The sequence below is a fragment of the Gobius niger genome (genome assembly GCF_951799975.1).
Source record: "Gobius niger genome assembly, chromosome: 6".
In the NCBI taxonomy this organism is placed as follows: domain Eukaryota; kingdom Metazoa; phylum Chordata; class Actinopteri; order Gobiiformes; family Gobiidae; genus Gobius; species Gobius niger.
The window spans coordinates 18,043,244-18,058,287 of NC_136857.1; the positions used below are offsets into that span (position 1 = coordinate 18,043,244).

The following is a 15,044-nucleotide window of genomic DNA, read 5'->3' on the forward strand; positions in this document are numbered from 1 at the left end:
TTTTTCTTTTAATGGCCACCCAAGTATCAGGATTGTTGACAGAGACATGTGGCTTCAGAGTGACCGCTGTTAGAGGTGGCATTGATTGCCATAACATTTTCCTCGCATCAATGATTGGTGTTGAATAGAAAACAAACATTTGTATTTGCTTTCATTAAAAATCTTTTGGCTGTGAATATGTGCACGAGTATTTATAAGAAATATCAAAGATTCGATCACAGGAACAAGTAGGAATAACATAAGGTCCACATTATGTTTTGTAGCTTTATTGGTGCTCATTTTTTACTTCTGAAATTCAGGTTTGATTGAGCTGTGAGTGAATTTCGAGTGGATCCCAAGCTCAGAAGTCATTTTTTTCCTGTAATCTATAGGTGCTTCTAGTTTATTCTTCTTTATCTATTCCTATTGGTTAACTCGGCTCAGATCCCGCGGCGTCCTGTTGCGCTCACTGACACTCTTACTGCGGGCCTTCCTGGCGCTGTCCTGCGCCTGCCGGTACTTCTCCAACATGCTTTTGTGCTTCCTCCGCAGTTTGTCATTGCACCACATCCTCTCGCAGTACTCCTCCACGTGGGGCAGATTGGCCGGACCAATCAACTGCATGATGTCTTTGAACCAGGTACGTGATTGGCCGATTTGCCCGGGGGAACCCCCCCTGCTGTAGGGATTGCAGGGGGTCCAGGGTCGGTATCCCAGCCCGGAGCGGTCTTTGTAGTCAGGGTGAGCCTCTCGCTGCATGAGTTCATCCACGGTGTCGCCGGGCAGCACCTCCAGGTTTAGGCGGGACAGGGTCTGAGTGAAGCCGTGCTCCCGGGAACGACAGATGTACAGGCCCTCATCCTGGTGGGACAGACGACGGAACAGGAGGCCCTGCTCTGTGGCCATCACACGGTCGTCCAACTTCACCTGAAGCGGAGCCAGAGGGAGAAAAGCATTATGATCCTGAATGATATTACGCCGGGACTGGGTGATCAAATGGACTAATATCTAATAATATCTATCAATGCAATAATGAACATATGCTCCATGTGTTTTGTATTAGGTTTAGATGCACGGTCACACTGAAATTCGGTGGTGAGAGGATTGTTGTGTTGGGGGGTTACCTAGGATCACCGAGCAGTTGTCTGGGATAAAGGGATCGATTTAAAGAATTCAAATTGCATAATGGATCTCCCAGAGTCATGGTCGACTTTATGATTTTTCCAAAACGAAAACATCTGAAGTAAAGCCGCAGCTAATACAACAAACCCTCACATCCAAAAAAAATCAGCAACCTTATTAAAAAAACAAACAACCACTGAAATGTTATGTTGGATTCGAATTGCAGAAGGAAACTGCAGTTCTTGCGGCCCCACCATGTTGGACTATGTTTGCACAGCAGTCCAATTTCTCTCTCTGCCCCACATCCATAATTCCTCATGCTTTCAGGCTCCTACATTTCATTTCAACTTTTCAAACCATTTCCTCCTGCCTCTGTAACAAGCTGCCACACCAAATCTTTCACAGTTTTTTTAAATCACTTTTCGGTGCCAGCACAAATATGGCTGCTGTTCCTATTTGAGTGGCAGGTAGACGTTTATTTTCAGGGAAATAGTGGCTGTAACGCTATAACAGAGACCCATCAAGCCTGGACAAACACAGCATCAAACTGAACAAAAATTGCAGTGGGTGAAGGCAATCGGGCAGCAACATTGACTGAAATAGTCCTTTGTAAAGCTGCGCTGAAGAGGCAAGTTGAGTGACAGTTTAAGTGTCGGTGGTATGCAGTGTGCTACAAGGTTTTGTGCAAGAGAAAGACCACTTCCTCTACTTTTGAAGTATAATATCCAAATTTGAACCATATGTCAAATGGCTGTGAAAAGTGTCAGACATGTGCCAGTCTCACATTCAAAAGCAATTTCTTAAGCCACTGGAAGGTGTTTGGCTCCACATTATATGCTTATTTAGACCTGTGGAATTCAAACCTCAGCTTCAACCTCTAAGCAGAACAGCCCAATGATATGCTCTACGCAAAGTAACTTATCTGGCAAATAAAGGAGTCTGACTCTACCAGCCTCTCTCCTCACTCAGAGATGTATTCATAATGACGTTGGGTCTGACTCACATCCTCCTTGCGGTCGTCCCGTTGGACCAGCCAGCTGATGGAGGCCTGAGGAGAGCGCGGGACACACTCGAGGAACGTGCTGTTGTTCTCTGTCCCGTAAACCACTCGGTCCTCTGGGACATCCACCTCTTCTGTTCAACCAGAGACAGAAATGTTATAGCAAACTGAGTGCTCACATAGAAGGCATGCCTTTGGTAGCTGTCTATGAAAAGTTAAAGTTTCGAAATCAGGTATGGCAAAATAAATCTTCTATCTTTAGATCCAAGTTTTGGTGCTGTGGGTCCAGGGAGTTTTGTGTTTGTTTGCATCATTTACCAATTTTTTCCTAATTTTCTATTACTAATATTTTCCCTATTCCTCACCATTTTTTATCCAATTTCCCCATTTTTTTTCCTTACATTTGCCACAATTTCCCACAATTTTCCCCTAAATTATTATAATATTACTAGTAACATTGGACACGAACCCGATATTGTAAAATTTGCAGATCTTCCACACATTTTTGTTCTGTTTTCTGGTTCTAGATGACAAATATTTTAGTATATGTTTCCCCCATTTTGCCCAATTCTTTTCAATTTTCTTTTTGCCCAATGTTGGCACTATTTCCCCTAATTTGTTATTATTATTATTTTTTTTCACATTTTTGTCTAATTTTGCCCCGATTTTTTCTCATTTTCCAATTTATTTCCCCCCCACATTTTTTTTATTTACCCCATTTTTTCTGCATTCCCCCTCAGCTTTTTTCCTTACAATTGCCAAATTATTCCCCATGTTTCACCCATTTCCTGACATTGGAGATGAACCCGATTTTGTGCAGATCTTCCACAGATTGGTAAAATGGAAAAAGTATCGTTCAGGTATCGGTATCAGAAACCAAGTATTATTAAATCGTTAAATCGCTACCCAGCCCTAATCACTTGTGTATTAAGTGTGTCAATATGAAGGTTTTTTCTCTTCCAGTGCCTTATCACATGTTTGTTTTAGTGTGAAACGATTAAGACTCAATAGCAAATGTTAACAATGAGCGTGTGTTCACACTTAAACATTCTTGTGCAAGAGGGTCTTTTCAAACCGCTCTTTTCAAAGTCTAAACCTTATTGATCTTTGGGTTCAGAACCCCACTTCAGGCCGAGTTAAGAAAACACTTGACAATGACATTTCAACACTGAGACCCGCTTTAAACAGTGGTTCATGTGGAGGTGCTCATACCTGAACTGAGGTGAGCAAACATATGCTAACTCAAGCGTGACCTCTTGTCAGCCTCCTCTGCAATGGACCTATTTAAAACAAACACCACCTTTGCCAGTGTCCGTCTCTTTCTCTTTAGGTTGCCTCAATGTTTTAACTTATGGTAGATCATGATCATTTTATAGATTCCATAGAAGAGTCTTAAGTGACAAATAAGTGAGCCAGGTCTATTATATGATTAACTCTTGATCGTAAAGAGATCTTTGGCCAAGTTGCACCTTGATGTCATAGTTCTAATAGAAAGTACGATCAGGTCTCTGTAAAGTTTCTCAAATTTATTCAAGAGACTTCAGTTGAACAAAATTAGAGAATGGATCACTGTGTTGTCAATAACTTTTGACAGTTGAGTCATACTTTTCAGCTTTCCAAACAGGTCTTGCGAGCAAACAGACGAAATACAGACCAATGAAAAGAAAAGACCCAGGAAGTTAAACTCTACCCACTTTTACACTTAAAGGGATTTTTCAGGATTTTTGACATAGGGCCTCATTTCCTAGTTATCCAGAGTGTTGTTGATTTCTGGAGATATTTTTTTATCTTCATTCATCCAGTCCTTATATTTGAAGAGTATAGCAGCGCTGGGCTAGTGCTAGGCTAGCGCATGTCTATGGTAACTAGTAGCCAGCATTAGAAACAGTCTGACCCAAGCACAGTGCACTTGTGGCAAATCACTTATAACACCAGACTACCGATATAAATGTCTGTGTTGACTGAATCATGTTTGAAATATAACCATGCATTTACATTTAAAATAACTTATATTTGAGCAGCATCAGCTTCCTGGTTGTAAGCTACTCAGTGGCGGAGTGATCTGCTCGGTTACAGGATCTACAGTAGTTTGTTTACCTGCAGCCGGCATTACTACATGTGGAACTCACAAAGGAGGTTTCCACAAATCAGATATGGCAACGTTTGGAGGACTACCCCATGATTTTGAAGAGGTTTTTAATGCAGGCTACTAGTTACCATAGACATGCGCTAGCCTAGCACTAGCCTAGCGACACTGAACTCTTCTAATAGAAGGACTGCATGAATACATTTTTTTTTTTCCAGAAATCAACAACACTCTGGATAAGTAGGAAATGAGACCCTATGTCAAAAATCCTGAAATGTCCTTTTAAGAAGTTCACAAAAGTAAAAGCTGACACAGTCTTACCGTTCATATTTTGGTCGACGCACTGCAGTACGGGGTTGCCGTGGCGGATGTCCTGTCGGCGATAGCGGCGCTTGCTATTGAGGACATACCGGGAGCAGGATGCCCCGTCCCAGGCGCAGTACGGATCTCTGGCCAGGCAGCACTCGGCACAGGCCTTCCCGTAGGTCTCACAGCGATGCAGCTTCACCTGCCCCACACCCACCGCTGAGCCCACAAACACCGCTTGCTGTGGACAAAACAGTTTGCAAAGACAGGTTTTTCAGTTCTCACAAAACGTGCTCATTTACTGCCTACAATAAGAATGAATTCACAATTTAACAACTCACTCTTTTGACCGATATGTCCATAGAGATTATAGGAGTGGGAACCTGCAAAAATACATCAAAAGTTGACTTTAATTATTGGATGTGTTTATGCTTTGTCAATTGTCTGTTACTTATACAGTAATTATACTTTCTTAACTTTAACACAACAACATTTTATCTCTCAACAGTCTTGAAACGATACATAACCCTCTTATGCTTTAAAGAATAAAACACACTCTCACCTTGAAGACCTGCAGTTCTTCCAGTGTGATCACCTCGGTCTCCAGACTGTTTCCAGTGTTCAGGGCAATGACTTTCAAGACTGTCCCAACATCTACAACACAAACACCATATTATGAGCTGACTAGACACTCATCAGTCGTCGCATTTTGACCCTGTTGTAAATGACCTCGTACCCGTGCCGATGAACATGACGTCATACTGCCCGTCCTCTGCCTCCACGCGGTCCACCACGATCTGCTGCAGCCTGTACGGGACGTTGGCTTTGACCAGGATGGGTTTCCGTAGGGAGGGGTACACAGGCCTCCACATTAGCGGGTGACTGCGGGCAAAATGCAACACAGAGTCCGGGAAGTCCTTAGTGCTGCCGAACTCCCTCCCGGGCTGGTTTGTGATCTTACTGGGGCACTGCAACACATCACACATTGAATGAATGTCGGATGATCATCTGGGCTGTTGGGTAATTATGTGCGTGATTGAGATGTTTATCCAAATCAGTTTCATTGTTCTCCATTCCTGATGATTAGAGTTTAAAAGCACAATTGTGTCCGATGTACCTCACCACTGCAGTTTTACATAATACTTTACTGCCATTGCTATTACCATCAAGAACTTTACATTTGAACTATTTCCATGAGTTACTGAAGTAAAAGTATTTCCTTGCTGCCGGTGTAGGCCTATAGTATTACCTCCCCTGAACAATTATAATAATTCTGCTCCCAAGGACAATTTCCAAGTAAACAACAACAAAACAACCTCTGGACTTTCTCTGGAGCTATTTTGAAATATTGTTTTTCTCTTTTTGAAATGGCTTTATTCTGCCAGATGTAGCCTGAAGAATTCTTCTCCAATGGCCAAAAACATGTTTACTTTCAGCCTTTTTGAAGTTTAGCGAAAAGGAAGCAAAACAGTCATTTGTAATCAAAGGTTTTCAATCAAAGCCCATAGATGACAAGACACTTTTAAGACCTCTCACAAAATACTTTTTTATTTTTTACTTCATTGTGTCAGTAGTTTCATGTTGCCATTACATTACATTATTAGCAGGTCAGAAATCACACAATTAATATATATTTATTTTTTCACACCCAGTGAAATAAAGAATAATGAAAATAAAATAATAACACTAATAATAAACAACAACAACAAAATACTTTTTAAAGAGGATAATGATTAATTGTACTTGATGGATGTAAAAACAAATAATATTCTTCTTACTCCTGGGGGGTCATGAGTGGCAATTGTAATAACGGCTTGTTAATGTAATTGTTATATAGTAATTATTTTTAATAAATCCTAGTCCTTCTGATGGTAATACGTAAGTGTTTATGGGATGATTGGAGGGTCTTTCATCTCCCCTGGTGTCTCTTGTCCAGAAAACGACCCGGCAGTCCCAATACACACTAATGGAAAACTTCTCCCTCGCTGCTCAGTTGTTCTGCAAAAATCACTCTTGGCTCGCATTTGTGAGATTTATGACATGGCGGACAGGTAAGTCCTGATTGTATTCTGTCTACAGCTTTCGGTTAGTTGATGAACATTTTGCAAAACGTTGTTGTTTGGTTTATCACAATCAGAAGAAGCTAACATGCTAACGGGCAAAGCTAACAGCGGGCTAGCGCCACTTTAGCAGTGTAAAGTTTGAGCGGTGAAATTATCTCTATTGTTTAATTGGATTGTGGCACAATGTACAAAAGCCCTCTCTCTCAGCGTAGTATTTACTCTCACAGACAATTAATGAGTAAAAACATACACTACATGCCACGACAGCTGCAATGGTGCTTATGGCCTCTAGGGGCAAAAGTTACTTATAGACAGTTTTTTTTATATGATTTATTATATGGTGACTAATACTTTAAAGCAATGAAAATAAAATGATGTATTGATTTATATGATTTATCCAAACGTTGATTTATATGGCAATAGGGAAGCAGACGACTTTTTACTTGTCTAATCTTTGTTTGGAAATAGTACCATGTAGCATAAAAAAGGCCGAATGAAACAGATAAAAAAAAAGCCCAATTAATCATAGACCAAATAGATTTGAGTTCCATTTTGTTGAATAATCTGACCAAATCTAAAGCTCACATCTGTTATAAATATTACTCCCCTCTTATCAAAACAATGGGAGGTCTGTACAGTATTGTGATCTTATGGGCCTGGCCTGGTTTCCACATTGGAGCGACTGAAACTGCTCAACTGGACTGGACAAGAGCAGAGATAATGTGAAAGACACATGTTTAAATAATTGGACACGCGAGGAATGTGATACTGGCCCAGAGAGATAGCAAACACCGTGATAGGTCAGCGGAGGTGTGGAGGTGTGTAATGTTCCAGTAATCAGCCAGAAAGAAGAGCTGCACAAAGGTCCCATTCACACCTGATTCAAACAACAGTCCAAAAGGTTTTAAGGGATTGGATGGAATTTTGGTTTTCTGCAACTACAAAATCTTTCTAAATCATGTCGACACATTGTAGTGAGGAAGAATGAGGGATTATCATGTTTTTCGATCTTATTCAGAACGATGGGCTTGTTTTGGGCTTTATTTGTCATTATACTTGTTTGTGCCTTGTTTACTGATATTTTTCCTCTAAATATATTCCTCTCACAGACGCCGACCAGTTTAAAAACAAGACGGCACATAAAAAGCTTGGTTTCAGGGACAAAGGGTGTGGGAAAACTATCGCCAGGTTTATAAAAGTAATTTGCGGTGTTTACTGCGTTCAGTAGCCAACAAACACAGCATGTTTCTATTGTGCAGTTTCACCAACAGCCGCAGCAACAGAAGCAAAGCGGGGAGTCAGCGAGGAACTGTCTGCTAATGCTAAGGCTTATGTTGCTTTGAAGGTTGTGGACGCTGAATAACTGCTACATCTCTGTCCGTGCTTTACAGATTATATTATAATCAGATGAGCGAATCTGTTAAGAACCTACATTTGACACCACAGTCAGACTCTGAAGGTTCTGCTGACTGTATTATCATAAATGTTCTTTCCCACATGATTTAAACAGTGCATGACAGAAGTGAAACTGTGACTTACCACTCCTGGTCTGGGATAGGGGACTCGACCCTCATACGCCCCCCACTGGTGGTCCGGACCCTCTTTATGAGCAAACGGTCCGTTAAAGGCCTCCCTGATATCAGACATGCGATAGACACACACCGCAAAGCCCTGGAACACGTTACTGCGGAGGCAACAGAGAGAGGGAGTGAGCATAGGAACACGGTAATGTGCTGGGTCATATCATCTTTGAATATGACTTTGAATGATATTAGTTAACCTCGAGCACATTTTGTCCGCTGTGGCTTTACCTAAATCTGAAAGTTTCTTGAAAAAAGTGTGAAAGTAGCGGCAAAAATGAGAGGAAAAGAGGAGGAAAAGGCAACAAAAGAGCGATGAAAACATGAGAAGAAAAGCCACAAAAAATTACAAAAAGGCGATGAAAATGCAACAATAAAGGCAGAAAAGAGCGACAGGAAAGTGACAAAACCGCACCAAAAGTGACAAAAAAGCCTCAAAAGAGTAATAGAAAAGTGACAAAAATGCAACAAAAAAGCAATGGAGAAAAAAAAGGATTTAATCTATTTAACCTCTTAACCCCCATCTTAACCAGCTTTACCCCAATTGTAAAAAGTCACAGCCTATAGGCCATAGAAACCCCCCTTTAAAAGACTTACAAAACTCATCTAAACAAATCTTTTTCCTCGCATTGTTGGAGTGTTGTAGTCACATAATATATAACTTATATAAGTTTGTAACTCAAAGCCAAGGCTAGTCTTACGAGTTTCTGGTTATGGTTATTTAGTGGTTAGGTTCAAATGGTATATTCAGTAAAACACATTCATCTGTCAAAATTACCTGATGGTGCTGAAAACGGCGTAGACATCGGGGTTTCTCTCATCCTTAGTTCTCAGCAAGAACACATCCTCTGTTTTAACAATTAAAGAAGGATATCAGACCGTTATCTTATAGTGTATACAGTATATTTACATTTTAGCTACAACAATTGAGACAACATTAAAACATGCCTGTATCTGTAATGTGCTGAATCAGTCACTTTGCACTTTTACAGTTACAGATTTTAGCCTCCTTGCACTGGCTTTAGAGAAGAAGCTTTGAATGGACTTGCCCCACAAAACATCACTAACCTCATTCACTCTGCCTTTTTATTGTTTTCATGGTAGGTCTTTTATTCAGTTTTACCTGTTTTTATTATTTTAAGAAAGCGCAAAGCACTTATTTGATTTCTTTATTGTTTTCATGCATTATTCCTTGTCAGCGCAGCACTTTGGAAACTGTCTGCGTTGTTGTTGTGCTCTATAAACAAAGCGGGATTAGATTGGGACATCTCACCCAGTTGGTTGAAGTGCGTGTCGATGCCGTGAGGTCCGGGCACAGAACACACCAATCTGGTTTTGATGAAAGTGCTCCATTTGCTCACCAGCACTCTCTGACCGCCGACATCGTTCTGCCAAAACAGAGATGACATTCAAAAAAAAAAAAAAAGCTGATCATAAAACACAGCTGCATCTCCATCTCCTGTTTTTATAGGACATTTTATATAAGGAATAAAGATGGAGCAATGGGGTTTGAAGAGGGTGATGATGTGTCTTTAAGGTGATGATATATTTGTAGTGGCTTAATTCCAGCCTCGAAAAACAATTCTAAACATTAATAAAGGCACCGATTTTAAATTTCTCAATTTCATCTGGATTAATAACGGGGAAAGCCCTGGGAATTATGTGATGAATAACTACAAGTGTTTTGGGAAATGTTACTTTCAATTAACATCACCTTTTGTATGGGTCTCGGCACACTATTGGCTGCATTATCAGGGTAAAATAGTAATTGTGGTAATAATGAGATTTTTACTCATGGGAATGGGCACACGCTTTATTTCCTGGTATTATGATTATGACCCTAAACCTAAGCATAGCCCAGTACAATTTACTATTTCATTATTAAAGCAGAACTAAGTAACTCATGCCCCTAGAGGCCATAAGTGCCACTGCAGGTGTTGTAGCATGTTGCGTTTTTTTACTCATTAATTGTCCGTGAGAGTAAATACTACGCTGACAGAAAAGACAAAGGGAGAGAGGGATATTGTACATCCAATGACACAATGGAGGTACATTTTTTTCAGTCAAACTTGGCTGTAAATACTGTTTAAGTGCCGCTAGCCCTCAGTTAGCTTTGCCTATTAGCCTGTTAGCTTCTTCATGATTCTATTAGTCCAATCATCCCATTAACTACTAAACGGATTTATTAAGGTAAACAATCCAATTGTAACCATTTTCAACTAATTTAACTATGTGGCTTTGTTTTTAAGACCGACTTTCATAGTTTAAGAGTGAATGCTTGACACTGCACATGCACCTTTTTTCCAATGTGGTTTTACACTGCAAATATAAAACACATTGAATATGAATCTGTGTAGACAGTACATATAGAAACAGGGCTGCAAAAAGCATGATGCCTTGTTATCCCTGTTACCATCCCATATCCATCCTATTACCATGTGACTGTGACGTCCACTAAATTGCAACGCCTGCATTAAAGCATCAGGTATAGCTTACATCACCTTTCCTTTCAGCATGTGTTTTAAAGTTTAATCCACTTTTTGTTTAGTTTCACATTAAGTGGTTTTGACACAACCTGACTACTTCTTGGAAACGTGCAAAGCTCATGAAGCGATGATGTTATTTTGGCAGAGAGAGAGAGACTGTGATATGAAATGCACAATATGAAAAATAAGTGAAAAAGGTCACGGATGAACATGTAGTGAATATTCGTTTGTGGTTTTCGTGTGGAGGCAGCATCTGGTTTGCGATGGATGCGTGAAAGAATGTGAGGAGCATTTGGGGCAGCTGGAGCAGAGTTTGCGTCTGACAGCTGTGTGAGTCTTGGACAGATCTGGGATATTAGATTACTTTTGTAGTCTCCTGAGAAAACCACAAGGCTGCACAGCCCCCGGAGACTGTTTACCTTTTCCCACGAGACAATAGAACAAGATAAGGCTAGTGAGTCAATCTGTGCAAAGCTTTCACGGTATGTCTAAATACCAAAACTTTTCGAACTCAGTTTCTGAATGAAAATATCTGAAGTCCCTACTGTCCCGCACAAGGACCTGTATAGTTTTGGTCCCTGTGCTTCATCTTGGCAAAATTGTATATTTTTTTCTGGACTCAGATCATGTGACGTATCCGTATTGTCTGAAGAAGGGTTCAAGTGCGCGAAACGTCACTTAGTTCTTCATTTATTTTCTTGGAAGTCATCAAAAGTAATATCATCATTTTCAAAAACAGGAGAAATTACAGTTTAACCTCTTAACGCCCACCTGAACAAAGCACATTTACCCAAGTTGAAAAGCAAAAAAAACCCAAAAAACATCAAAATAGCGAGGCAACAAAAAAGTGACATAAGAGAGACCAAAAAACATTCTGGTAAAACAACATAAACATGGCGAAAACACTACAATAAAGCAATGAAAAAAATGAATGAAAAAGTAACAAAAAACAACAAAAACATGACAAAAAGAGAGGAAATTACACCAAAAACGATCACTTTTGTAGGTTTTGGCTTTCAAAGGAGGCGTTACACTGTTGCTCTCCAGTCAAGACGCTTTTAGAATAGGGTAAAGCCGAACTGGAGAAAATGCACTTGGTTCAGGCGGGCGTTAAAGAGAGGTTAAAGTCAAACCAATGGGGTAAAGCAGCCAAAGAGACTCAATATTTGTATGACCTCGGAGTCTCCTGGAGCTCGGAGAGAGTCAGTCTTTCTGTATTTCTAGTATGATTACCCCACCCTCAAAGAGCACCTGTTTGTGTGCACATGTATACATTCAGGAACGCATATATTAATTAATTAATTGTTATATGCTTAATGGAAAAATGATCTCACCGCGCACACTCGTCCAACCCTGGTGTGAATGGCTCCCTCTCTGTCTCCAGCCTCAGTCACTTTCTCAGTGAAAAAGAAATACACTTTGTTGTCGTCTTTGTCATCACTGTCTGGGATCAGGTGAGCGGCCACAAATCTGGGGTCTGCGTGGAAAAGCACATTTTAAATATTCAATATAAAAAATCTATATTTTACAAAACTCCAGTAATTGTAAAAACTGTGGTATGTCACTGTGATATTTAAAAATCGATTTCTCATTTCTCCGGACTCATTTTTTTACTAAGAGCTGGAGGGGAACGGTGTCATGGTTAGACAGATTCATCTCCCTTTTTGTTGTAGAGGTTCTTGTCTTTGAGAAGAGCTGCAACTGTTTCAAATATGTAATGCGGTTGAACTATGTGAATACAATTTACCATGCAGTAACTTCTGGTCGGTCTCTGTCCTCATAGTGGAGCGTCCTCCCATCGTCCTGAGGATCACATGATCACTGCCCAGGAAGTCCGCCGTCAATCCAGTGTATAGCTCTCCTCCTGAAACCAAAATCAAAAATAAAAGAAACATTTAGGTCAGGGAGAAGTTGGCGACACCAGTGTGGAGTGAGAACTGAGTAGTGAGGAAATCCTTTGTGACAAAAACAGATTTGATGCAGTTGCAGAGTTTAAATTAAAACAGCAATCTGAAACTGAACAACTACTTTACATCCTCCACTGAGAATAAACTGCACTTCCATTTGTGACCAAACAGCGGAAATATAGACACACAATCCTTCCTGGATCAAGAAAAAACACTTAGCAGTTGTTGTCGGCCATTACTCAAAAACCTTATACCACTTGGAGCAGGCTGAGGATCGAAATCTACGCTACATCTGTCAAGGAGGAAGACGAATAGGAGGTAGATTTTCAGATCAAGACAACTTTTATGTACAGGAGACACCACCATTTGGTATTTATAACAGCAAGACTAATGCACTTATTGGCTTGGTGTGCGAAAGTGATCTCATGACTATGTAAGTCATTTTTCATATGCAAAATAAAGGCAGAAGATGTCCCTTGGCTTGTGTAAAAAGAAACCTTTCTAAATATTGTGATTCGCATAAACTTGAAAATGTCTGGGGACTTGTATATGTGTGTCAATGAGTTGATGAAAGCCTGTGTTAAGACCAGCCTCATGTCGACATGAAACTGTTTGTTTTGGAGAGAGAGGTTATAGTGATAAAATATAAGTTTGCATTGTCTGTTGATCCCCAAGTCCAGGTCTATAGACGGGTCATTGGACGACAGATGGGAGAAGACAATGAGGTGCAGGGTCAAGCTAGAGGTCAAGTTTAGGTCAATACAGCGATGATATAGCTATAACATAACGCATCAGTCTCAAAGTAGTCTCAGTCAAGTTATTGGCTTCTAAATGGTTTCTAATCAATGAAAAGTACAATATGAATTCCCATATTCATCACTTTACCACCTGCTAAGGCCATGTGAGAATCAAATCAAAAGGTTGGAAATGTTTGCATTTGATTAGTTTGTATGATTGATCCAGGTAGAGAGCCCTCAACTGAATAAACAATGAATGTCAACATAGCCCTACAGATTGAGCTACTGGATCTTATGGAAAAGGATTAGGGCCAAAAATAAAAATGAAGAGAAAATGTCAGAATTCTGAGATTAACGCTAGATCATATGATAAAATGTGAGGTTTTAAATGACGTTTCCCCCCCCTTTGGCCCAAATCCTCTTCAGCAGGATCTTTAACTCAAAATAATGCACAAAAAAGATGTTAGATGAGTCTTGGGTTCGTAATTTAACAAAACATTTACCGAGGTTTGAGGAGTGTTGCCTCATTTTCCCAGGATGCTGTTTCCATCTGTGTAAGATTGGCCCTTATTTGTGACTCCTCACAACACTCAATCTGATCTACAGTAAATATGTTTGTACACCTGGTGCCAGCTATGATGTTGTTTCTGACAATCAATCAACTAAAACATCCAATTGACGGCCAGTGCCTTGGAACTAAAAGCAGAATTAAATGCACAGGTATAAAATGTTGTGGATTCGTCTCTTGTTCACATTCACACAAACAGAGGAGGAGGAGTTAAAAAAAAACACATTTTAAAAAGCAATAAATACAAGAGAAGTTAAGGCACTACGAGACAATGTTCAAGACATTTCCCCCTCTCCTCCTCCTCTGCTCCTCTCTGACGTGGCTCTGTTATAAAGCCTGATGGCATGAGGGACAAAAGAGTTCTTCAATCTGTCCTTGGAGCAGGTCAGAGAAAGGAGTCTGGAAGACCGAGTTTAGGGCGTGGCTCTGATTGGACAGGATTGCCCTGATCATAGAGAGCGTTCTCTGCTCTACCACCTTCTCCACTGAATCCAGGCCCAGTCCAACCACTGAACCCGCCTTCCTAATGAGCCGGTTCAGCCTCTGAGCGTCGCTTTTTCTTGCGCTGCCCCCCCCCCCCACCCAACAAACAACAGCATAACAAAGAACACTGGACACACTGAACACAATAAAACATATACATAAAACATGTACAATAACTTTGAACAGACCCCAGCCATCTAAGAAAATACATCCTACTCTGCCCCAAGAAAACTGTTGCAATACCAATCCGTTTGACAAGTTGCTATACCTCTGACCTCCTGTCCAGCTGGGACAGTAATTCCTTCAGCGTTTATTATATGAGACAAATCTGCAGATGTGGCGGCTGAGCATCTCCAGGCCCAATGACACTCTTTAACAGCTAAACACGAACCGAGATCCAAACCTTTCTGGTCATCTGGCTCAAAGAGAAGTGTTTCCTGCCAGACACAATGCATTCTGGGACAAATTCACCGACAGAAAACTCCCAGCTGTGCACAAGGGGAAGGTGGGATATGCACATCTGCACGCACCCAGTAACTTTTATTGAGCTGTAAGTGAAATTAGAGAACCTGCTTTTATTCGGGGGATTAACGAACAGCCTTATCCAGATGTTACTACTGAAGTCATTGTCATTTTTATTAACTACAATGAATAAATACGTGTACATGGCCACACACGATTGCTCTGCCTAACCCCTTCAACCCAAACCATGCACATTGGGCTCCAG

General features: G+C 40.6%; 1 protein-coding gene across 1 annotated transcript in view; it reads right to left on the bottom strand.

Moving 5' to 3' along the window:
* Nucleotides 1-237: 237 nt before the first annotated feature.
* sema3bl (sema domain, immunoglobulin domain (Ig), short basic domain, secreted, (semaphorin) 3bl) overlaps nucleotides 238-15,044 on the bottom strand; it is a 67,439-nt gene continuing 52,632 nt past the window's right edge. Inside the window, exons 6-16 of the mRNA XM_079557764.1 lie at nucleotides 12,370-12,486; nucleotides 11,957-12,099; nucleotides 9,410-9,524; nucleotides 8,915-8,984; nucleotides 8,096-8,240; nucleotides 5,230-5,461; nucleotides 5,056-5,147; nucleotides 4,835-4,876; nucleotides 4,509-4,734; nucleotides 2,105-2,235; nucleotides 238-906 (exon numbers count right to left, since the gene is read on the bottom strand). Of these exons, the coding sequence (XP_079413890.1) occupies nucleotides 403-906; nucleotides 2,105-2,235; nucleotides 4,509-4,734; nucleotides 4,835-4,876; nucleotides 5,056-5,147; nucleotides 5,230-5,461; nucleotides 8,096-8,240; nucleotides 8,915-8,984; nucleotides 9,410-9,524; nucleotides 11,957-12,099; nucleotides 12,370-12,486 (1,817 nt within the window). The 3' untranslated portion in view covers nucleotides 238-402. The remainder of the gene's footprint in view (nucleotides 907-2,104; nucleotides 2,236-4,508; nucleotides 4,735-4,834; nucleotides 4,877-5,055; nucleotides 5,148-5,229; nucleotides 5,462-8,095; nucleotides 8,241-8,914; nucleotides 8,985-9,409; nucleotides 9,525-11,956; nucleotides 12,100-12,369; nucleotides 12,487-15,044) is intronic.